General features: G+C 42.8%; 2 protein-coding genes across 2 annotated transcripts; both read right to left on the bottom strand.

The window, feature by feature from the left end:
• Positions 1-1,188: 1,188 nt before the first annotated feature.
• LOC128398966 (vomeronasal type-2 receptor 26-like) lies at positions 1,189-8,562 on the bottom strand. The gene is made up of 7 exons (XM_053360228.1): positions 8,345-8,562; positions 6,495-6,786; positions 5,489-5,571; positions 4,760-5,096; positions 3,739-3,966; positions 2,468-2,594; positions 1,189-2,090 (listed from the first exon to the last, which is right to left on the bottom strand). The coding sequence occupies exons 1-7, from the start codon at positions 8,560-8,562 to the stop codon at positions 1,189-1,191; spliced, it is 2,187 nt and encodes a 728-aa protein (XP_053216203.1).
• Positions 8,563-14,458: 5,896 nt separating this feature from the next.
• On the bottom strand, positions 14,459-21,925 carry LOC128398965 (vomeronasal type-2 receptor 26-like). Its single transcript, XM_053360227.1, has 6 exons — positions 21,810-21,925; positions 20,321-20,612; positions 17,881-18,741; positions 17,124-17,351; positions 16,833-16,959; positions 14,459-15,360 (listed from the first exon to the last, which is right to left on the bottom strand). Exons 1-6 carry the CDS (start codon positions 21,923-21,925, stop codon positions 14,459-14,461), a joined length of 2,526 nt encoding a protein of 841 aa, XP_053216202.1.
• Positions 21,926-24,222: the final 2,297 nt, after the last annotated feature.

The raw sequence follows: 24,222 nt of genomic DNA, 5'->3' as shown, positions 1-24,222 counted from the left end.
GCAACTCTGGACTTAACAGTAAACAAATTCATTGAATTTGATAAGGATTTGATTCAGGAAGCTTATGCAGCTGGCCAAGAAGAGAAACTTGAGAGATTTGAGAGTGAGGGGAAAGAGGTATATGTTGTTCCTGAGGAAAAGGAAGGAGGAGCTGCAATGTTGTCAAAGATAAAGGAAGGCCAGAGGCCTGACATGATGGCTACAAAGGAAAATAAGAACTTGATGATGAAAATCTGGTTTGAATTGGAAACTGAAAAATGGAGGGATCTCCTTATGTGGAGATCTGAAGACCTATGGATTACAAATTTGATTAAGGTGAAAGTTGGAGCTTTTGGGACATTTGGACTTAAAAGGAGTAAGAAATAAGATTCGGGCTCCACTTTTAAGTATGGAGGTCTGGCTGGAAGAAATATTGACCCTATCGGGACAGAGCTTCTCCGAGATCTGGTGTTTAATATTAAGGACTACCAAAAAAACCAGCAGAGAGGAATTGAGAGAGAATTAAGAGCCTCGGACGTGAGATCTCCAGGCTGATAGTAGATGGACTGATGGACGTTTGTTGGGGATTGAAACCGGGAAAGGGGGGGTGGAGTCTGGGAATCCAAAGGGTGTATAATTTAACCTGTTCTGTTTTTATTTTGTTTGGATATTTGTATGAAAATTGGGGAAATCGTGGAAGGGAATTTAGGTCGACTTTAGAAAAAGTTTTAAAGAATAAGCAATGATGTATAAATATGAAGTCTATAAGGCAAAAATGGCTTTTTTAAAAGAACTAAATATAAAGAGGCTTAAAAATAGGGACAAGAACTTGTTGAACCATCAATCTGAACTGGAATACAAGAGGGAGAGGTGTGGGGAAGTCAGGGAAATATGTTATAGAAAATAAGAATTGTGAACTTTATGTGTTTTTAAACTTTTTTATGTTTTTTCTCTTTTTTGATTTTTTTATTGTATTATGGTGGAAAATTTTAATAAATATCTTAAAAAAAAAAAAAGGACCTCCAGAACGAATTAAGTTCTTAACCCAAGGTACCACTGTAAGTCAATTTTACAAATGAATTTTCAACTACGGGAATTTTGACTCTCGAAATAAATATATAAGGCAGCAGCTGAACATATATTTCCAAATGTTCTACTGTACACACAGAAAAAAGCATGAAGACAGCAAAGGGCAGGTTTATTATTTCTTTAAATTGTCTTCCTTATTAGCTGTTCTCTATTGTTCAGCTCAGGCCTCAGAATGATTATATAACATTTGGGGGGAAAGATGCAACCAAGCAACCCACCACCGGAGGCTAAGATGGAGAAGATCTCCACAGCTACCATGTATTTTCCCTTGGTGCTCAGGTAGGAAGGAATAAAGGACAGCCAAACACTGCAGAAGACCAACATGCTGAAAGTGATAAACTTGGCTTCATTGAAACTGTCCGGTAACTTCCTGGCAAGGAAAGCCACAGCAAAACTGACTGTTGCCAGGCAACTCATGTAGATGAGGACACAGTAAAACATGGCCACAGACCCCTCATTACATTCTAGTATGATTTCTTCCATCACTGAGTGCATGTCTAAATCAGGGTATGGGGGTGAGGTTGCCAGCCACACAGTACATATCCCTGCTTGGACTAAGGAGCAGGAAAGGAGAATGGAGTGGCCTAGTCCTTTACCCACCCATTTCCTCATCCTGGATTCTGGTTTTGTAGCCATGAAGGCCAAAACCACAGTGAAGGTTTTTGCCAGGACGCATGAAACAGCAGTTGAGAAGATGATGCCAAAAGCTGGTTGCCGGAGGAGACATGTGACCTTTTCAGGTCGGCCAATGAAGAGCAATGCACAAAGGAAGCAGAGCAGGAGAGAGATGAGGAGAGTGTAGGTGACGTTTTGGTTGTTTGCAATGACAATGGGTGTATCGTGGTGCTTCATAAATATACCTAGTACCAGAGCTGTGATCAAGGAAAGGGAAAGAGAGAAGCAGGCTAAACTGATGCCCAAAGGTTCTTCATAAGACAAGAAGCTTATGTCCTTGGGTAGACAGGCATCACGGTTCTTGCTTGGATAGTCTTTGTCAGGGCATTTATGACAGTCATTCATATCTGGAAAAATGTAAAGAAATGAGCTCATATCATATCAGCTTACTGTAACGTTTCCTTTCTGTCTGAGAAGGAAATCAAAACACATGTTTAGTACTGTCTGATGCTCTGAAATGCGGTAATGTTGAATTTAGTTGGTTCAGAGCTACGTTGTCCTGTAAGTGCCACAGCCAGGGCCATTGACATTTCAATGTTTATACACACCAGCCTGGGTGCAGCCTGTGTAAGTGAGAAGGAGTGGTAAGACTTCCTCTAGATATGATTTGACCTGCATACCATCCAACTACTCTTAATGCATTGGCATTCTCATTAGATTAACAAATTTAGACAATCTTAAAGGCAAAGAAGCAGGCTCTATTTAATCTATTTATTTCTCCTACCATGCTGGTTTGCAATCTTCCCCTCTGCACATGGGATGCAATCGTAGCAGCAAGGTGGCTGTCCCTCCTTCACTTTCTTGCTGGATCCTGGACGACATCTCTCAGTACAGACAGAAAGAGGCTGAGTCTATTCCATAAATGAAAGAGCAGGATGCGGAAGAGTTCCAAATAAGAGATTTTTGAGGAATGCGATCTTGGTGAATTCCAAAACAACCAGAATTCCAGACAAATACATAAATTTTAATGAAGCTATCCAGGACCTACGATACCCCCTGGAATGCTGCAACACAATTCTCAGCATGTTAAGAAAAATATATACTTTTGAATACGTATTTTGAGATAACTCATTTTTAAAGACTAATGTATCCATTCCTAATGCCCAGTCACTTGCTGTTTACACCTTTCTTCTCAGCTCTCTCCTTCACTCTCTCAATCTTCACCACTTCTCCTGCTTCCTCCTCTTCCACTTATGAACGTAGAAGACTAGTGGTCTCCTGCACCTGCTGCTGTCGGTTCCCATTTTCTTGCTCTGGTATTATTATACCTCCCTTTCCCAACCACCCCATTCCTCCAAATTTTAGCAAGGTGAAATCTTTAGGCTTATCTATTAATGCATCCTCTTTAACTCAGTTTAATATCAGTATTTTGTAAATGTAAAGATATCCTAATGTTTTTGTTTATTTTAATATAGATTTCTATTTTTACTTAAAATTCACATTGCAGTCTTCCAGAAGAAAGAAAAACCCATTTAGTTGCTCCAACTAACCACTTGTGTGCACTCTCTGATGTAAGATTGCTTCAAGGTCAAAAACATCCATTTCATAGTTTCATGGTCTTTCACCATGTACACCCTCTTGTGCAGGCGAAATATATGCAGAGGCCCTGATTGGCTGGGGGAAAACCCTGCACTCCTGTGTCCAGGCCTTTTCATAGAAAAACTGGTATTTGACCTAGATCAAAGCACCCATATTCAGATGAAGGCTCTCTGTTTGTGTGTCCCTAAAGTATATTTGCACTGTTAACCTTGTTTAACTGTATTTTGTAGTATAAGGGTTCTTCTGTTTTGTAACCTCCTTAATAAAATATTTGCCTTTACTTCTTGAGTGGCTTCTAGCAGTAAGCTTTTGTATCTTAATCCTGTACTTGGATGCATTGGTCATGTTCTACACAGTAACTTGCAGTTTAAAAGACAGTGAGTAGACATGCAGGTGAATGATCATTGCTTATGCAAGATTGAATCTCTTTGGAATTATCTAACAATGTGGCCCTACCTGATTAAACCACCTATGCCATGTTATGGCATCTCCATCAAGGGTTAATTTTTGGTCCGAAGGAGTTTGTGGATCTATCCTTCCAACTCTCACTCTGTGCAAACTTTGGTTGGAGAATATAATCCAATTGACAATATCCAAGCTAGATGCTGCCTCTGCATTCTGATTGATGAAGACCACATCTCCTGCAGTATTGTTAAATGAGACACTTCTCAGAAAGTGATGGAGCTGGATTGAATAAAGAAAAGGCAATTGTTTGGAAATGGCTGCAGTTCTAATACAGAACTGAGGTATCTTTTTCCTGTGGGCAGGACCTACAGCAAGTGGTGGGTGGTGATACAGTCAACTGAGAGTGGAGTCAGGTCCAAGGATGGAGAGACCAGCAATTGTCACTCTCCCACATCTTTCTCTCTCCCCCCTTTCTACAGCCTTCCTTTCTCTGTCCCCACCACACTTCTTTTCCTCTATCACATTCATCCCAGGAGACACAACACTGGTTTGTGACCACCTGCTCTGAGGCAGCATTTGGTGTATATGGGATAGAGAGAATGCTGAACATCTGTCTTGACTATTACCACTACTTGTTATCTGTGAAAGCAATAACATATCAGTGGCCTCCAAACTTCTCTCATACAAATGCCTTTTTTTCTCTGAGAGGAATGAACAGGCTGACAACATTTCAGAAACCCATACTTTGTAAGGGAATAGCAGGTCTCCACCAGTCAAGGTGAGCTCCCGTTGCTCAGTCCCTGCTTCTGCCCACCTAGAAGTTCAAAAGCACAAAGTGCAAGTAGATAAATAGGTACCACACTGGCGGGAAGGTAAATGGCATTTCCGTGCACTACTCTGGTTCGCCAGAAGGGGCTTAGTCATGCTGGCCACAAGACCCGGATGCTGTACGCCAACTCCCATGGCGTGTATAGCGAGATGAGCACCGCAACCCCAGAGTCGTCCATTACTGGCACCTAATGGTCAGGGGTCCATTTACCTTTTTACCAGTTGAGGATGTTCAGCCTATTACCTGCCAAAACTGTGGATTCTGATTATTCTCTCTCCCTCCATACACCATTCCTCTCTGTCTGAGACTGGATGTGGACATGGCATGTAAAGCATGGGCCATGGCGTAGACAGCACTGTGGATGTTGTAACTGTGGCCTGTCATGCTCATTTCAAAAAGTGATCCAGGAAGGTTCTCCAGCTTCTCTTCTCCGGTGCAAATATTCCCCTCCACCTTGTCTGAAGTGATATCTGGGAATACACATCCAAAGACCTGTTGCCAGAAGTCCTTGATAAAACCGTCCCCATCTGTGCTGGAAGGGTTTCTGTGCACAATATACTGATGAAATCCTGGTGGGTTTCTGAAGTGAATTTCAAAGGAAATAGCACCACTGAATATTCCTGAATCCCAGTTCCTTTACTTTTTATATTGTATGTCATGTCATCATGTTCTGATAGGTATGGAAGCCATCTAAAAGTTGCCATGGAATAAGATTCTCCATAGGCAACTATTACATTAGCTGTGCTGCTAAAAATCTTATGGTTTATACTTGCCCCCTGTTGTATTATGCCATTAATTTCAGATATAAAACTATAATTGGGGATTCTTTCTAGGAATGCAAAGCAGACACCACTCTTAGTAAACATTGGGGAAATGGTTTGCACAAATCTTTCTCCATTGTCATTGTCCGTTGCAATGACTCCAATCCACGTCCACCTGAAATGCAGAAGCAAAGAGAGAATTCCCTCATACTGAAGGGCTTCTGAGGCTGCCATCTGGTAGAAGGGAAGCCCTGGGCTTTTATCATTCATCACCGGAGCAGAGCCATAAATGAGCTAAAAAGTAAATGGAGGAAGAGAAGAGAGAAAGTAGATTCCTTTCACAGTATTCATATACATTATGTGGTGAACCCTGTTAGTCAAATATGCTCTTTGCCAACTTTTCACGGATTGTGTGCCTCTCTCTCAATTATACAAAAGGCACACATACAGATGGGCCGAAAACTGGGACCATCACATTTCTTCTCTGGAGCTTCTTCTTTCTTCTTCATGATTCACATACACCATCACACAGCAAAACTGTGCTGCCTCTTCTCAGACTTTATTTCTGCACATTTATTTCACTTATGAATCAGCTGCTCACTACTGTTACTGTACTCCTGAAGAACTGGAATGTATCTGCAATTTGCCATACCTCGCAGTGAATTTAATTGGTTTGGTGCATTAAAGTGGAATAATGATTGTATTGGCACCTACCTATCAGTTTTTTAGGCTGTAAACAATTCCTGCCCCCCTTTCCCAGCAGCTTTTTTGAGATGCCCAGATCACTAATTTTAGTACTGGCACGTACTTGTCAGCTTTTATCCTGTAAGCAATTTTCTGCTTTCCCCAGCAACTCAATTCAGATACCCTCCACACTAAGCAGAAAATGCTGCATAACCAAAAACAGCTGGTGAGGGAGAAGCCCACTTTCCCATCAGTGGCATTTGGGATATCAGTGCTCTAGATGTGTGTGTGAGAAAGGACGAGTGACATATTTTTTTCTGGTATTGCACCCTTTCTCCTTATCCAGGTTTGTTTGTTTGCTTATATTATAATTATGTGCCGCCTTTATTTTCCAAGGATCTCAAGGTGGTGTACATGGTTTTCCTTCCAATTTCATCTTCACCCTGAACTGCTGATACACCCTGAACTGATGCCAAGGAACCTACCTCTTTCTCTATGCAAGCTAATAGAGGTATTGTACATAGGTGTCCTACCTGTGGAATCTTATAGATATCCAAAACAGTGGCCACATAAAAGGAGATTTCAGAATCAAGTCCCCCAACGACCCCAGCCAGATTATTTTCAACATCACATATATAGTTAGGGACAAATTTCTCCACAATGGATAAAAGCAGCAGTGTGGCAAGATATGTGTTCCTTGCATTGTTATAGCTGTCATATAAGTGAAAGCCCAAGGTGATATTGGGTAGGATGCGAGGGTCTTCATTGATCTGCTTGACTGCAAATGCCAAGGCCACGATGTGCTGGTAAAGCTTAGGCAACACCCTAGAATGAGAGTTGCAATCTGTATCAGCAGGAATTTCAACAGATGTATCCTTTTACACATCAACACAGTAGTTAATCATATTGAGTTGGGGGGCGGGTTACACTCTGTCTGCTCTACTATTGAATAGTTCTTATCAGAAGAAAGTTCTTCCTGATGTTTAGTTGAAATCTCCTTTCTTATTTCTTTAATACACTTATTTGGAGCAAGAGAAAATAAGTGTGTTCCATCTTCCTGGTGAGAACCCTTGAGATATTTTTTAATGGCTATCATTCCTCTCCTCAGTCCCATCATAGCTGGACATACCAAACTCCCTCAACCGTTCCTCATAAGGCTTGGTTTCCAGACCACCTTTGTTGCCGTCCTCTGCATATGTTCCAGCTTGCTAATACGTATCCTTCTTAAATTGTAATGATCAGAACTGGACACGGGACTCCAGGTGACCAAGGCAGAACAGAGCAGTACTATTACTTCCCTTGATCAGAACACTACACTTCTGTTGATGCAGATCCCTTGACCTTGACATGTGGATGTACTACTGGCAAGTCAAGTGTTCCTCATCTTAGATTTGTGCATTTGTCTCTACTGAAATCCATGTTGTTACTATTGTCCCATTTTTCCAATCTTTTAAGGTTGGGTTGCTAATGTGGGGCCAATGGGACGTCTTGCTGTATACACCTGAGGTCTTTTCCTGACACTTACAGTCTCTGGTCTTTCCCTGCAGTGACCTCTTTTTCATGAAGCAGTGATTGTCATTGGAATACACTGAATTCTATACTTCATAATAAGTACCTTTCAGTGCTGAAACAAAGCTTAGCCTAGATCAGAAAATGAAACATTCAGCTTCAGAACAGGTTTTTAAAAATTCATTCTTTCTAACACTCTAGTAGTTTAGATAAATATAGGGATGCGGGTGGCGCTATGGGTTAAAGCACAGAGCCTAGGACTTGCCGATCAGAAGGTCAGCGGTTCGAATACCCGTGGCGGGGTGAGCTCCTGTTGCTCTGTCCCAGCTACTGCCAACCTAGCAGTTCGAAAGCACGTCAGAGTGCAAGTAGATAAATAGGTACCGCTCCTGCGGGAAGGTAAATGGTGTTTCCATGCGCTGCTCTGGTTTGCCAGAAGTGGCTTAGTCATGCTGGCCACGTGACCCAGAAGCTGTACACCGGCTCCCTCGGCCAATAAAGCAAGATGAGTGCCGCAACCCCAGATTCAGCCACGACTGAACCTAATGGTCAGGGGTCCCTTTACCTCTACTTTTAGTTTAGATAAAGTCTATCAAAATTGGCTTTTCAAAGGGCTCTCCCAGATACACAAACATGCATACGTTTCAATACATTTATATTTATTTTCATATCAAGAAATGGGAGCTTCTACATTATTCTCTCAATTCACAAGACATTCCTATGGATTTTTGCATCAGCATATGTCCCACTGAAATGCAAAGTTGTTATTACTAGGTAAATGGGTAGAGGTTTGCAGCTGTAGTCATTACTCTCAGGCTGTGACTCTAGGTCTGATCGTTTCTCTGTTGTAATGGATGAGTGACTTAGTTCTTACACAAGCTCTTCAGTCAGCGCTGGTGGGGGTTCCTCAGCGAATGTTGCTGGAGAGGAGATGAAGCCACCATGGTAAACAATGCCACCAATGAGGAACTCTCCTGGCTGATAATACGAGTGAAGTGGATGGTGTGGACCTTGGAGCCTGCATTTCGCTATGTGAGCCAGATGTACATTGTAAGAAATCAGTTCCAGCAGCCAGAAAACTAAAACCACCATTCTCAATACAAAGGCAACTGTCTGTTCTACATGGAACCCATGATTTCTCTGGCAATATTATAATTAGCTACTCCAAGATAAAAATTGTCTCATTTGAATGGTAATTAAGTTTCCTGAGATGATGCAATCTGAGAGTGTGTAAGATCAGACTTATGGATCCCAGACCCTATTTAAATTATTCTGGTTAATTTTAGTATCCTTTGTGTTCCTTTTGCAAGTGGCCACTGAAAGTCTGCAGGGATTTTTGAGGAACAGCAGATTTAATTATAGCCCTGTTAATAACCAAGCTGGAATTTAGTTATTTATTCAATGCTTGTGAACCCCTGTGGAACTGAAGAAGAGAATATGTTTGTCACATATCCAAAACTGTTGTGTTTAATTCCCTTTCAGAAGATAATAAGGGACCAGTGGTGTATTGGTGAAGTTAGAAGTTAGGAGTTCATAATAGAAGACCTTATAAACAATGGAGACTCCAAAATGTAGTATGGTGTTGTGAGCATCTTGGAAATTTGGCTGAGTGGACCTGGATTCACATCAACCACATGGCATGAGAACAATGGCTGCTCACCATTTTTCCAGGGGGGACAATGGTGTTGCCCCACTCTCAGCCTCCTTCCCCAATAGCCTAGGCACACACATTTGCTGGCCTTTGGAGGGGAATTCTCCTTGGCTGGTGGATCTCAAAAGGGAGGGGTCTTTCCAACCCAAAAGGCAGTATAAATGGACCACTCACTGGTGCCTCCTGGAGGGAAGTGCCTTGCTGGCTGTAGCCATTGGCTGCTGTCTCGTCTAGCCTGGAAGTGAGGCTTAAAAGGGTGGTTGCAGCAGGCTCTCGCAGCAGGGATGGGTGAAGAGCGAGACCCTCCCACCCTCCCTTTTTATTTCCATGTTTTACTGTGTTTTTATATCTGCTGTAAGCCACCCAAAGTGGCTGGAGAAACGCAGCCAGATGGGTGGGTTATAAATAATAAAATTATTAGTAGTAGTAGTCCTACTTCCTTCCATTCCTGTCTCCACTTGAATACCTGGACCTTCTGCAAGGGGGGCATAATCTTACAGACACTCATTAACAAGCATAGTTAACTTGCTGTATAACAGTACAGATGTCTACTCAGAAATAAGTGTTTTAAGATTTAATGGGCCTTACTCCCAGAGTGAGTACAAGCTCTGTACGTAGGCTCTGATTTACAGTTGAAACTAAGAGAAAGCAGTGGCTTTGTGCCCTTAAGAGCTGTATAACAGGAGGTATAATTCAGAGGTTAAGCCTGGATTCTAGAAAGCTGAGCTCCATTATGGGAATACACATATAACCTGAAGTTTCTCTGTCCTCTTTCATTCCACTTTCAATCTGATTAAGCTCTGGTTTACTTGTATTCTCCAATCATGGTTAGGAATAATCAATTTTATCTGCTCATCAAACATTTGCTGAAGGATGCCAACAGTCAGTGGAAAGTCCAACAATATACTTGCCACATACATAATACACATTTGTAATAAGAATATAGTGTTCTGATCCATCACTTGTGTTGGTGAAAATAAAACTTTTCAGTTGTGGCTTTATTGAATGCCTTGCCCAATGAACTGTGCATGGTTCTTTGTTGCCATCTTTTCCAAGCACCAGGGCAGAAATCTAGTTCTCTGAATTTCACCAAGGAGACCTGATTCAGACAAAATCTTGGGGGGAGGGAACCCAATTCAATGGGGGGTATATTATTTCACAGTACATAGATGAACTATGGAACTCACTGCCACAGGAAACAATGGTGGAGACAGTGCATTTGCTTTTGGATACAGCTTGAAGGTTTCCCACAGGAATCCGGTTGGTCAGTGTGAGTACAGGCTGCCATACGCAAATGCGCCATTAGCTTGACTCAAGAGGATCATCTTACATCTCTACGATCTTGAGTATGGATATGTTGATGATGAAATCTGACTGTGAGCATTACAGAACAATAGACCTGTAGAATATGGTGGTTATAGGGTTAACCTCCTTTATGTTCTGTATCTGGGGGGAGGAGCGTCTACGCAAAGCTATTGCTATCATCACAGCCTTTGTTCTGTGAGCTGCTTTCGGTTTTAGTCTGAGAGTGCTTTCTGCACAGAGAGGATGTCGGAAAGCTCTGAAGGTGATTTACTGCTGTAAATAAACGCTTTATACATAGAAGAAGCTGTCTCTGGACTTTATTACTCCTTTTTCCTCACACGAAATTCAAACTGCTGCGTCTCTGCATATTTCCTTCCTAGGTTGTTTTTTCCTCAGAGTGTGCACAAGAGGAAATGGCTGGACGGCAGATTTATTTACAATAGGTTATGGAAGCCAATGTTTTATTGCCAAGTGTGAGAAGGGAGTACAAGAAAGGCTGCCAGCTTTGAACTCCTGCTGGAGAGGACAAAGGCAGTTCTGAGTTCGCTGGTGAAGCAGAGAAGCTGAAAGAAGCATCTTCGAGGGGCCGGCAGCTGAAACAGAGTGAGTAAGCTTTAGCCCTGGGGGGAAGATGGCTGCAGATCAACAGCGTGAGAGTTTTACTGTGCCTTTTGAAAGGCTTAATGGCTCAAATTGGGAAGACTGGGCAAGGCGGATGTACTTCTGGCTGGGAGGAAAACAGTTTTGGGAATGTACACAGGCTGACCCAGTGCCTGCTGGAGCCGGTGCAAATGCTGCTAAGATAGAGAGGGCAGCATGCACATCGAGGAGGGATCAGAAAGCCATGTCCCATGTTGTGATGGCTATAGAATCATCACAACTTTCTCACATAGATGGTTTGTGAACTTGTCACCAAATTTGGTCTGCTTTGACTAGAATACACCAAAGGACCACAGCTGGGGCAAAGATTTATGTTATACGTTCTCTGTTTGAGAAGAGGCTGTCCCCTGGGGAATCGGTACGTGACCACATTGCCCAGATGCTGACTGTTTTCAGCAAGCTGCGTCAGCTCAATGTGCCCTTCCCAGATGAACTTAAGGCTTATGCATTGTTAAGCTCCTTGGACAGAAGTTATGAGAACTTAGTCCTAACGATGGAGATGATGCCGCCGAATGATCTTACGTTGGAATATATAAGTGGAAGATTGATTGATGAGGAATCGAAATGCCAGAGGGCTGTGAAAGAGAGCACAGGCTGCAATCCAAGAAGGAGGGGGGCAGCCAGGAGCAGTGAGGACTGTGTGAAAGCTTTTGCTTCCAAAAGATGTTTTTGTTGTGGAAGCAGTGGACACCTGGTCTGCAATTGTCCTCTAGAGGCCCAGGAATGCAAGGACACCGGAATGGCGGCCAGAAAGGAATGTCAACAAAGCAGATAAGTGGCAGTTCGAGAACTGGTTCCCAGCAGAGATGTGGGAAACAAGGAGGCCAGAGTGAGAAAGGCAAGGAGAAGCCTCTCTATCACCTCACAGCATCGATGGTGTCTCTGGGAAACAGCAAAGGCCCCAGTCGGGGGAACAGCGTCTTTATGGCAACTTTGGAAGGCAGCCAAAGAGCTACTTTGTCTTTTGTTGTGGACACTGGAGCCACGCATTGTCTCGTGCCCTCTGCTGGTCTGCTTCGAAACTGCAAGTCTGTGAAAAGTGGACATTTTGTTTCACTGGATGATGGCTCCAAGAGACAATTAACTGAGACTGGTTTTTTGTATTGTTCTTTAATAGATCATGAAGTGTAAGCATTCATGGTTCCTGAGATAGCAAATTGTCTTTTATCAGTGTCTGCCTTTGTTGCTGACGGTTTTGATATAATGTTTGCTAATAACATGTGCTCTTTTTTCAGGGATGGCAAGAAGAGATAGACTGTGGTGGAGATGCCTATTTCTAATGTAGCTGTTGCAGAGCCCCCTGAAGAGGCACAAGTGCAGTGCGCAAACGTACCACCACATGACAATTGTTACACTTGTGGCACAGGAGATTTCCCCATGTTTCCTGGTCTTATGTTAAGAAAGCACCTGAGAACACGGTGGGGTGCAAGTTTAAGGGGTGTGACAAATTCCTAGATTGCAGAGCGTGCAAGCAATTAAAGGTTACCACATGTACTTATCCCAGGTCAGACAGGAAGACCAGCAAACCCTTTGAGCTGGTTCATGCAGATTTGTGTGGTTCCATGAAGGCAGCTTCTTTAAGTGGATCAAATTACATTCTTCTGATCATTGATGATTTTTCGAAGAACTCGTGGCTGTTTACAATTTGACACAAGAGTGAAGCAGCTGCACTGATTGGATCACAGCAGTAGAGCTGCGTTTTTCCACTAGGGTTGTTTCGTTTCAGAGTGATCGTGGAGCAGAATTCACCGGTTCTGCGCTGCAGAATTTCTTCCGACAGAAGGGAATCAGCCACAGGCTAACAGCACCACACAGTCCCCAACAGAATGGTGTTGCAGAGCGTAAAAATAGAACGCTGCAGGAAGCCGCTAATGCCATGCTTTATGACTCTGGTCTCCCACAGCGTTTTTGGGCGGAGAGGTATAAAACAGCGTGCTTCATACAGAATAAAGTGTCCAATTCAAATGTAGGGGACATGCCTTATTTTCTGCTGCACGGTAAGAAGCCCAAGGTGGATTTCTTTCGTGTGTTTGACTGTGAGGCTTGGGTCCTCATCCCAAAGGCCAATCACAGAAAGGGTGAACCAAGGTCCAAGAAGATGATCTTTGTAGGCTATGAGCCTGGTTCCAAGGCGTGGCGTTTCACATATCCCAGTGGCAATCAGTCTCGACTGCTTATTAGCAGAAGTGCTGAGTTCTGTGAGCAAAATGGGTGGAAACGCGTGCATGGGAACCCAGATGTTCTGTCAGAGCAGTTTGACTCAGATGAGGAAGAAGAAGAGGAGGAAGCTGAATCTGTTGCTGGGGAGCAGAGTCCGCAGCCACAGAGTCCCCAAGGGAGAGGCTCAGAACCCCTCCAAAGGGAAGTCCCAAGACCCCTCCACAGTTCTGTCAAGTTTGAGCCAAAGAGTGAGCCGTCCTCGCCTACAGGTCCAGTTGTGAGACACAAAAGGCGCAGCAGGTCAGAGGGGGAGGTCTCTGACACAGGGGATGGTTTGGCTGGCCCCAGTGAGTCAGAGGGGGGGCAGAGTTTGTGCTGAGGAGGTCAGCGAGGTCAACCAAGGGGAAGCCACCTGACTGGTATGAAGCCACTAGTGTGTGGGTTGGTGTGGCTGGGTGTGAACCTGAATCCTTTGAGGATGTTCAGAAGTTGCCTCAGGAAGAAGCTAGCAAATGGCATGAGGTGATGCAGAAGGAGATGAACTCAATGGAGTCTCTAGGTGTGTTCTCCCTCACAGATTTGCCGGCTGGCAAACAGGCAGTTTGCTGCAGATGGGTTTATCACCATAAACCCACAGAGTCAGGAGAACCAGAGTACAAGGCAAGGTTAGTTGCCAGAGGTTCCATGCAGAGGAAAGGAGTCCATTTCATGGAAGTGTATTCTCCGACTTCCAGAAGTGAAACTCTGCGCAAGCTCTTAGCTGTTCATGCACAAAGAGGTTGGAAGGTGAACCATTTTGATGTGGATGTCGCCTACTTGAACTCAGAATGAATACTTGAAAATCAATGAATACTTGAAAATTCCATGGTCTGCAATAGTACAGTTTCACAGATCCCATTATGCTGAAAGCTGTGAGACAAGTTTTATCATTGAGAATTAAGGCTAGATACAGATTTGCTTACATGTATATTTTGACAAGAATTGCTCTGAGTCTTCTTGTCAACACATGCTACAAGAGAATAATGTATGTGGAAATTTATGATTGTTTTCCTCAAAGCAAATAAGTCAATTTTACAAATGTATTTTCAACTATCGGAATTTGGACTCTAGAAAAAATTATAAAATGGAGCAGCTGAACTTATATGTCCAATTATTCTACTGTAAACACAGATAAAAACACAAAATACAGCAGATTACAGGTTTCTCATTTCTTTAATTTTTCTTCCTTATTAGCTGTTCTCTATTGTTCAGCTCAGGCCTCAAAAGGATTATATAACATTTGGGGGAAAAGATGCAACCCAGCAACCCACCACCAGAGGCTAAGATGGAGAAAATCTCCACAGCTACCATGTATTTTCCCTTGGTGCTCAGATAAGAGGGAATAAAGGACAGCCAAACACTGCAGAAGACCAACATGCTGAAAGTGATAAACTTGGCTTCATTGAAACTGTCCGGTAACTTCCTGGTGAGGAAAGCCACAGCAAAGCTTACAGTTGCCAGGCAGCTCATGTAAATGAGGACACAGTAAAACATTGTTACAGACCCGTCATTACATTCTAGTATAATTTCTTCTGTCATTGAGTTCATGTCCACATCTGGGTATGGGGGAGAGGTTGCCAGCCACACAGTACATATTCCTGCTTGAACTATGGAACAGGAAAGGAGAATGGAGTGGCCTAGTTCTTTCCCCACCCATTTCCTCATCCTGGATTCTGGTTTTGTAGCCATGAAGGCCAAAACCACAGTGAAGGTTTTTGCCAGGACACAAGAAACAGCGGTTGAGAAGATGATACCAAAAGCTGGTTGCCGGAGGAGACATGTGACCTTCTCAGGTCGGCCAATGAAGAGCAATGCACAAAGGAAGCAGAGCAGGAGAGAGATGAGGAGAGTGTAGGTGAGGTTTCGGTTGTTTGCAATGACAATGGGTGTGTCGTGGTGTTTCATAAATGTACCTAGTACCAGAGCAGTGATCAAGGAAAGAGAAAGAGAGAAACAGGCTAAACTGATGCCCAAAGGTTCTTCATAAGACAAGAAGCTTATATTCTTGGGTAGACAGGCATCACGGTTCCGGCTTGGATAATCTTTGTCTGGGCATTTATTACAGTCATTCATATCTGGGGGAAAATAAACATATTAGGTCATACTTTTCAGCTTGCTGAAATGTTTACTTTCTGTCTGAGAAGAAAAGAGCTCTGTTTAAATCAAAGCACGTGTTTAGTACTGTCTGACGCTCTGTAATGTGGTATTGTTGCAGTCTAAGCTTTCTCTGTGTCATGGATATGCCAATAAACCACATGAGACTGTGAGGGGAAAAGTAGTCCAGAGTGTTTAATTCTGCACAGAAGGTTCAGCTGGGGATAACTCACTAAAACAACTAAACATCATACAAAAAGTTCCAAATAGTTTTATGCATTTGGCACAAATTCCACACATTCCATTAAGTTTAAATTTCCTATCCAGTCAAAACGCTTTGTTTCCCTCACCCCATTTCCTCTTAAGTTGCTTTGTTGTCTCCTTATGATTGGTCTGAATTACAGTTTAAACAAAGAAGCTTACTCGTGGTTTACTAAAATTTTACTGCAGAATTAGATTTCATCTCATTATGTATTTCACTCTAGTTACCGAGAATAGTCTAACCACAGTCCGAGCATGCTAAGTATGTCAAAACCTTATATGGTATGATTCTCTGTACAGTGGTACCTCGGGTTATAGACACTTCAGGTTACAGACCCTTCAGGTTACAGACTCCACTAACCCAGAAATAGTACCTTGGGTTAAGAACTTTGCTTCAGGATGAGAACAGAAATCGTGCGGCGGCGGCGCAGCAGCAGCAGGAGGCCCCATTAAGGAAAGTTGTACCTCAGGTTAAGAACAGTTTCATGTTAAGAACGGACCTCCATAACGAATTAAGTTTTTAACCCAAGGTACCACTGTATTTAATTACTACAGTATTCTTGAATTTAATTGGTTCAGAGCTATGTGGGCCTTTAATGCCACAGCCAGGGCCATTGCCATCTGAATGTTTATTCACACTGGGTGCAGCATGTGTAAGTGAGAAGGAGTGGCAAGGCCCCCTCTACATATGCTCAGGACACAAGGTAGAAACGTGCAAAGAGAAAGGCACTCTTGGCGAATCCACATCATGATCAACTCTTGTTCGGAACCCAATGTCCCCACTGTGGAAGGACGTGTCCACAGTCACTTACGGACTTATTGTTAAAACCGTGTTTATGGAAGACAATCTTACTCGGCTATTAGTGATTGAAGAAGCAGAAGCAGAAGCAGAAGCAGAAGCAGAAGCAGAAGCAGAAGCAGAAGCAGAAGCAGAAGAAGAAGAAGAAGAAGAAGAAGAAGAAGAAGAAGAAGAAGAAATGCTTTGAATCACATACCATCCAACTATTCTCAATGCATGGTTATTCTCATTTCATTGGCATATTTTGACTATCTGAACGGCAATGATCACAAAGAGGCAGGATCACACACACTGTAGATGATCTCTTTTGAAAAGTAAACTCAGCCATCCTTACAACACCTTTCAATTATTAGTGCTGAGGCTGGATCTATTTAATCTATTTATTTCTCCTACCATCCTGGTTTGCAATCTTTCCCTCTGCACATGGGATGCAATCGTAGCAGCAAGGTGGCTGTCCCTCCTTCACTTTCTTGCTGGATCCTGGAAGACATCTCTCAGTACAGACAGAAAGAGGCCGAGTCTATTCCGTAAATGAAAGAGCAGAAGGATCAGCAAGAGAACAATGAGTTTGGAAATCTTCATGTTCCTGGGCGCCTCTCTATGTTACTAAGCTGAGTCAGCTTTTTAGCAAGAAAGGCAAAATCTTGGAGCTTATCTATCCTAATAATAATAATGTGGTCCTACCTGATTAAACCAACTGTGCCATGTTATGGCATTTTCATCAAGGATGAATGATTGGTCTGGAGGAGCCTGTGGATCTATCCTCCCAACGCTCACTCTGTGCAAACTTTGGTTGGAGTGTATAATCCAATTGACAACATCCAACCTAGATAGCACCTCCCCATTCTGGTTGATGAAGACCACATCTCCTGCAGTATTGTTAAATGAGATACTTCTCAGAAAGTGATGGAGCTAGATTGAATAAAGAAAAGGCAATTGTTTGGAAATGGCTGCAGTTCTAATACAGAACTGGGGTATCTTTTTCCTGTGTGGTGGACCTACAGCAAGTGGTGGGGGTGATTAAGTCAACTGTGAGTGGAGTCAGGTCCAAGGATGGAGAGACCATCAATTTTCTCTCTCCCACATCCCACATCCCTCTCTCTCCCTCTCCCCTTTTTTACAACCTTTCTTTATCTCCCCCGCCCCACACCTTTTTCCCTCTTTGCCTCTTCATGTCAGGAGACACCACAGTGGTGTCCAACCACCTGTTCTGAGGGAGTATTTGATGTATATGGGATAGAGAGAATGCTGAACATCTCCCTTGACCATTACCGCTGCTTCTTATCTGTGAATGCAGTGACATCCCATTGGTCTCCTTACTTCTCCCATGGAAGTGATTTTTCTTCTCTGATATGAATGAGCAAGCTGACAACATTTTGGAAACCCACACCTTGTGGGGGAATAACAGGCCTCTTCCAGTTGAGGATGTTTAGCCTATTACCTGCCAAAACTGTGGATTCTGATTCTTCCCTCTTCCTCCATATGCCATTTCTCTGTGCCTGAGTCTGGATGTGAACATGGCATGTAAAGCATGGGCCATGGCGTAGACAGCATTGTGGATACTGTAACTGTGGCCTGTCATGCTCATTTCAAAAAATGATCCAGGAAGGCTCTCCAGCTTCTCTTCTCCAGTGCAAATATTCCCCTCCACCTTGTCTGCAGTGATATCTGGGAATACACAGTCAAAAGCCTGTTGCCAGAAGTCCCTGATAAAACCGTCCCCATCTGTGCTGGAAGGGTTTCTGTGCACAACATATTGATGAAATCCTGGTGGGTTTCTGAAGTGAATTTCAAAGGATATAGCACCATTGAATATTCCTGCATCCCAGTTCCTTTGAATGACTACTGAAGTGAACTCAACCTGGGCCGTTATTATCCATACTTTACTTTTTATATTGTATGTCATGTCATCATGTACTGATAGGTATGGAAGCCATCTCAAAATTGCCATGTGATAAGATTCTCCATAGGCAATTATTATATTAGCTGTGCTGCTAAAAAATTTATGATTTATACTTGCCCCCTGTTCTAGCATGCCATTTATTTCAGAAATAAAACTTAAACTGGGGATTCTTTCTAGGAATGCAAAGCAGACACCACTCTTGGTAAATATTGGGGAAATGGTTTGCACAAATCTTTCTCCGTTGTCATTGTCAATTGCAATGACTCCAATCCACGTCCACCTGAAATGCAGAAGCAAGGAGAGAATTCCCTCATACTGAAGGGCTTCTGAGGCTGCCATCTGGTAGAAGGGAAGCCCTGGGCTTTTATCATTCATCACTGGAGCAGAGCCATAAATGAGCTAAAAAGTAAGTGGAGGAAGAGAAGAGACAAAGTAGATTCCTTTCACAGTAGTCATATACATTATGTGGTGAACCCTGTTAGTCAAATATGCCCTTTCTCAACATTTCAGGGTTTGGTGCATCTCTCTCATTTATACAAAAGATATACATGCAGATGGGCTGAAAACTGGGATCATCTCCCATTTGTGGTTTGGAAACCTGTGCTTTGCTGAATGGAGAGGGGTACTGTGTCTGTTTTTTACTATTTTTATGAATCTTGTTTGCACATTGATGACTGGAGCAGGGCATTTTGTCTACTTCCCTTAAAAACAAACAAAAGTTTTTTTATGTCGTTGCAAAATTTGGCAGGGTCTTGTACAATGGATAAAACTGAATGGGGGAACATACCATGCCCCAAACAGCAGATTTCCTGGACATTTTCTGGTTTTGTCAGAATTGCAAATTGGGTTAGATTCACATTTCTTCTCTGAAGCTTCGTCTTTCTTCTTCATGATGCACATGCTCCATCACACAGCAAAACTGTGCTGATTCTTCTCAGACTTTATTTATGAACATTTATTTCACTAGTGAATCAGCTGCTAACTACTTTTACTGTTCGCCTGCGGAACTGGATTGTATCTGCAGTTTGCCATAACTTCTCTGTATCTTTAATTATGTTGGGTGTGCTAAAGAGGAATAGTTATTGTACTGGCTCCTACCTGTAAGGTTTTTGTAGCTGTAAGCATTTTCCCCACTTCCCCAGCTTATTTGACATGCCCTCCTCACTAATTTTTCCACTGGCGCCTAAAATCTTATTTCTTTTATCCAGTAAGCAACTCCCCCCCTTTACTCAGCAGCTCAATTCAGATACCCTCCTAACTAAGCAGAAAATGATGCATAACCAAAAACTGCTGGTGAGAGAGAAGCCCACTCTCCCATCAGTGGCATTTGTTATATACTGTAAGTGATCTAAATTTGTGTGTAAGACGTTAGAGTTACATATTTTTTTTCAGGTATTGCAGTAAAGGTAAAGGGACCCCTGACCATTAGGTCCAGTCGTGACCATCTCTGGGGTTGCGGCCCTCATTTCGCTTTATTGGCCGAGGGAGCCGGCATACAGCTTCCAGGTCATGTGGCCAGCATGACTAAGCAACTTCTGGCAAACCAGAGCAGCGCATGGAAACGCCATTTACCTTCCGCAGGAGCGGTACCTATTTATCTACTTGCACTCTGACGTGCTTTCGAACTGCTAGGTTGGCAGGCGCTGGGACAGAGCAATGGGAGCTCACCCCATCACGGGGATTCAAACTGACAACCTTCTGATCGGCAAGTCCTAGGCTCTGTGCTTTAACCCACAGCGCCACCCGCATCCCCACAGGTATTGCAATCTTCCCCTTTATTCAGGTTTGTTTGTCTGTCTGTCTGTCTGTCTGTCTGTTGTTTGCTTATATTACAATTATGTACCATCTTTATTTTCCAAGAATCTCAAGGTGGTGTACATGGTTCTCCTTGCAATTTCATCTTCACCCGGAACTGATGCTGAGGAACCTGCCTCTTCTCTATGCAAGCTAATAGAGGTATTGATCATGAGTGTCCTACCTGCGGAATCTTATAGATATCCAAAATAGTTGCCACATAAAAGGAGATTTCAGAATCCAGTCCCCCAATGACCCCAGTCAGACTATTTTCAACATCACATATATAGTTAGGGACAAATTTCTCCACCATGGATAAAAGCAGCAGTGTGGCAAGATATGTGCTCCTTGCGCTGATATAGCTGTCATATAAGTGGAAGCCCAAGGTGATATTGGGTAGGATGTGAGGGTCTTTGTTGATCTGCTTGACTGCAAATGCCAAGGCCACAATGTGCTGGTAACCCTTAGGCACCACCCTAGAATGAGAGTTGCAAATGTATCAGCAGGAACTTCAAAATAAGTATTCTTTTACATATCAACAGAGTAGTTAATCATATTGAGTTCAGTGGGGTTAACTCTCAGTCTGATCCACTATTGAATAGCTCTTATCAATAGAAGGTTCTCTCTGATGTTTATTTGAAATCTCCTTTCTTGTAAATTGAATACCCTGATTTGGAGCAAGAGAAAACAAGCGTGTTCCATCTTCCTGGTGACAGCTCTTGAGATATTTTACAATGGCTATCATTCCTCTCCTCAGTCCCATCATAGATAAACATACCAAACCCCCTCATCCGTTCCTCATAAGGTTTGGTTTCCAGACCATCTTTGTAGCCCTCCTCTGCACATGTTCCAGCTTGTCAATATCCTTCTTAAATTGTGGTGATCAGAACTGGACACAGACTTCAGGTGACCAAGGCAGAATAGAGCAGTACTATTATTTCCTTTCATCAGGACACTATACTTCTGTTGATGCAGATCCCTTGAACCTTTCCACATGTACTACTGGCAAGCCAAGTTTTCCTCATCTTAGATTTGTGTATTTGTAGGTACCGCTCTTACTTTTGTCCAAGTTTTTAAATATTTTAAACTCAGTAGTATCTAGAGTAGGGGTTGCTAATGTGGGGCTCATGGGACGTCTTCCCTTACATGTCTGAGGTCTTTTTCTGACACTTACAAAGTCTCTGGTCTCTCTGGTCTCTCTCTGCAGTGACTTCCTTTTCGTGACTCAGTGCTGGTCGTTCTATACTTCATAATAACTACCTTTCAGTGCTGAAACAAAGCTTAGTCTAAGTTCAGAAAATGAAAGCATAAGGACATTCAGCCTCAGAACAGGTTTTTAAAAATACATTCTTACTAATAGTCTAGTAGTTCAGATAAAGTCTAGCAAAATGGGCTGCTTATAAGGCCTCTCCCAAACACACAAACATGCATACATACATTTCAATACATTTATATTCATTTCTCTATCCAGAAATGGGAATTTCTCCTATATTCTCTTAATTCACAAGACATTTGTTCCTCTTTTTTTGCACCAGCATAAGTCCCATTCATATCTAAAGTGGATTCCCCCAGATAAAAGGGTAAACATTTGCTGCCTCACTCATTATTCTGAGGCTGCAACTCTAGGTTTGATCATTCCTTTGATGTAATAAAATGAGTGGCTTAGTTCTTACACGAGCTCTTCAGGCAGTACTGGTGGGGGTTCCTCAGTGAATGTTGCCGGAGAGGCGATGAAGCCACCATGGAAAACTATGCCACCAATGAGGAACTCTCCTGGCTGATGATACATGTGAAGTGGATGGTGTGGACCTTGGAGCCTGCATTTTGCTATGTGAGCCTCACATACATTGTAAGAAATCAGTTCCAGCAGCAAGAACACTAAAAACACCATCCTTAATACAAAGGCAACTCTTTGTTTTATGCAGAAACTATGTTTTTTTCTGGCAATACTAGAATAGGTTTTTCCAAGATAAAAATTGTCTCATTTAAATGGTAGATTAATTTCCTGAGGGGACACAATATGGAAGCATCCCAAATTAGACTTGCTGATCCCAGACAGTATTTAAATAATTCTGGTTAAGTTGTAGTATCCTTTGTGTTATGTTGCCAGTGGCCAGAGAAAATACACAGGGATTTTTGAGGAGCAGCATATTAAGTATAGCCCTGTTAATAACCAAGCAGGAGTGTAGTTGTTCATCCAATGCTCGGGATTCCCTGTGGAATTGCAGAAGAAAATTGCTGAAGAAAATATTCAGAACTGTTATTTTAATTTCCCTTTCATTAGATAATAATAGACCAGTGGTGTATGGGTGAAATTAGACGTTAGAAGCTCATAATAGAAGACCTTGTAGCCAATGGAGACTCCAAAATGTAGCATGGTGTAGTCAGCATCTTGGAATTTGGCTGAGTGGACCTGGAGTCACACCAGCCATTTGGCATGACTGCAATGGCCGCTCATTGCTGTTTTGGGGGGTGACAGTTGTGTCCCCTTCCTCTCAGCCTCCTTCCCCTGTGCCTTGGGAATCCATATTTGCTCAAAACCTCAAAGGCACATGCCCCTGTGATTCTGGAGAGGTTGAGTTGGTGCTCCAGGTCCTGCTGTATGACTCCTTTTAAAGAGCCTTGTGTAAAATCTCTCTTGATTCTTTCAGCCTATGTGAGCTAGCACCTTAGGGAGAGAGAGGATTCTTGAAATCTCTCAGACCACACAGTTCCTCCAGATGCAGCTGAGGGTGGTGAGGATTCCCAAAGTTGCTGAGCCTGACTTTCTAGCCCTTTTGGTGAATTTTAATTCAGTGTCCACCTTCATTCAGTGATGCTGATATCTCTGGCTTCTTCTGCAAACTTCTGCATTTTATTTTTTAAATATGTATTCTGCTTCACTTCCACTAGGGCAAGCGATGGGGATGTGTGGCACTCCAGATGTTGAGGGATTCCAAAACCAATCAACCCCAGACAGTATGGAAAATGGTCAGCAATGATGAGGGCTGTAGTCTAGCAATATCTGGAGGACTATAGGCTTCCCAGCCAAACTTTAGGGGATTAAAAGCAAATAACAAGTAAAGAAATATGTTTGCCTGTGTTTTTATATCTGCTGTAAGCCACTCAAAGTGGCCCGGGAAACCCAGCCAGGTGGGTGGGTTATAAATAATAAAATTATTATTATTATTATTATTATTATTATTATTATTAGTCCTACTTCCTTCCATTCCTGTCTCCACTTGAATACCCTGGACCTTCTGCAAGGAGGGCATAATTGTACAGACAATACTTAACAAGCATAGTCCACAGATGTCCACACAGAAATAAATGTTTTAAGGTTTAATGGGGCTTACTCTGGTTTACTTGCATTCTCCATTCATCATGGTTAGATCTAATCAATTTTATCTGCTCATCAAACATTTGATGAAGAGTGCCAACAGTCAGTGGAATATCCAACAATATACTTGTCACATATATGATACGTATATGTATTAAGTATAGAGTGTTCTGATACATCACAAGTATTGGTGAAATAAAACTTTTCAATTGTAGCTCCCTATCTGTCAAATAACGGGATGCGGGTGGCACTGTGGGTTAAACCACAGAGCCTAGGACTTGCCGATCAGAAGGTTGGCGGTTCGAATCCCCACAACAGAGTAAGCTCCCGTTGCTCGGTCCCTGCTCCTGCCAACCTAGCAGTTCGAAAGCATGTCAAAGTGCAAGTAGATAAATAGGTAGCGCTCTGGCGGGAAGGTAAATGGCGTTTCCGTGCGCTGCTCTGGTTTGCCAGAAGTGGCTTAGTCATGCTGGCCACATGACCCGGAAGCTCTACGCCAGCTCCTTCGGCCAATAAAGCGAAATGAGGACCGCAGCCCCAGAGTCGTTCATGACTGGACCTAATGGTCAAGGGTCCCTTTACCTTTACTTATCTGTCAAATGCGTTGCGCAGTGAGGTTTGCATGGTCCTTTGCTGCCATCTTTTCCAAGAATGAGAGGGCAGAATTCATTTACATTTTCTTATCTAGGACTCTGAATTTCTTCAAGGAGACATGATTCAGAAAAAATCTTGAGGGGAGGGGAACCCAATTCAATGGCGAGTATGTT

Source organism: Podarcis raffonei, chromosome 13 (assembly GCF_027172205.1).
Source record: "Podarcis raffonei isolate rPodRaf1 chromosome 13, rPodRaf1.pri, whole genome shotgun sequence".
Lineage (NCBI taxonomy): Eukaryota > Metazoa > Chordata > Lepidosauria > Squamata > Lacertidae > Podarcis > Podarcis raffonei.
Note: the sequence above shows the minus strand (reverse complement) of the source record. Positions and strands in the feature narration are given on the sequence as shown.

Excerpts from the sequence above, each read along its gene's own strand:
- LOC128398966 (XM_053360228.1), bottom strand. The coding sequence starts at position 8,562 with ATGGTGGTTTTAGTTTTCTGGCTGCTGGAACTGATTTCTTACAATGTA. Across the intron at positions 5,572-6,494 it reads ATATCTATAAGATTCCACAG|CTCATTTATGGCTCTGCTCC; the intron begins GTAGGACACCTA and ends TTTACTTTTTAG. Across the intron at positions 2,595-3,738 it reads GGCATAGGTGGTTTAATCAG|ACTCAGCCTCTTTCTGTCTG; the intron begins GTAGGGCCACAT and ends TTTATGGAATAG.
- LOC128398965 (XM_053360227.1), bottom strand. The coding sequence starts at position 21,925 with ATGTATCATCAGCCAGGAGAGTTCCTCATTGGTGGCATAGTTTTCCAT. Across the intron at positions 17,352-17,880 it reads AGAATCCACAGTTTTGGCAG|CTCCATCACTTTCTGAGAAG; the intron begins GTAATAGGCTAA and ends TATTCAATCTAG. Across the intron at positions 16,960-17,123 it reads GGCACAGTTGGTTTAATCAG|ACTCGGCCTCTTTCTGTCTG; the intron begins GTAGGACCACAT and ends TTTACGGAATAG.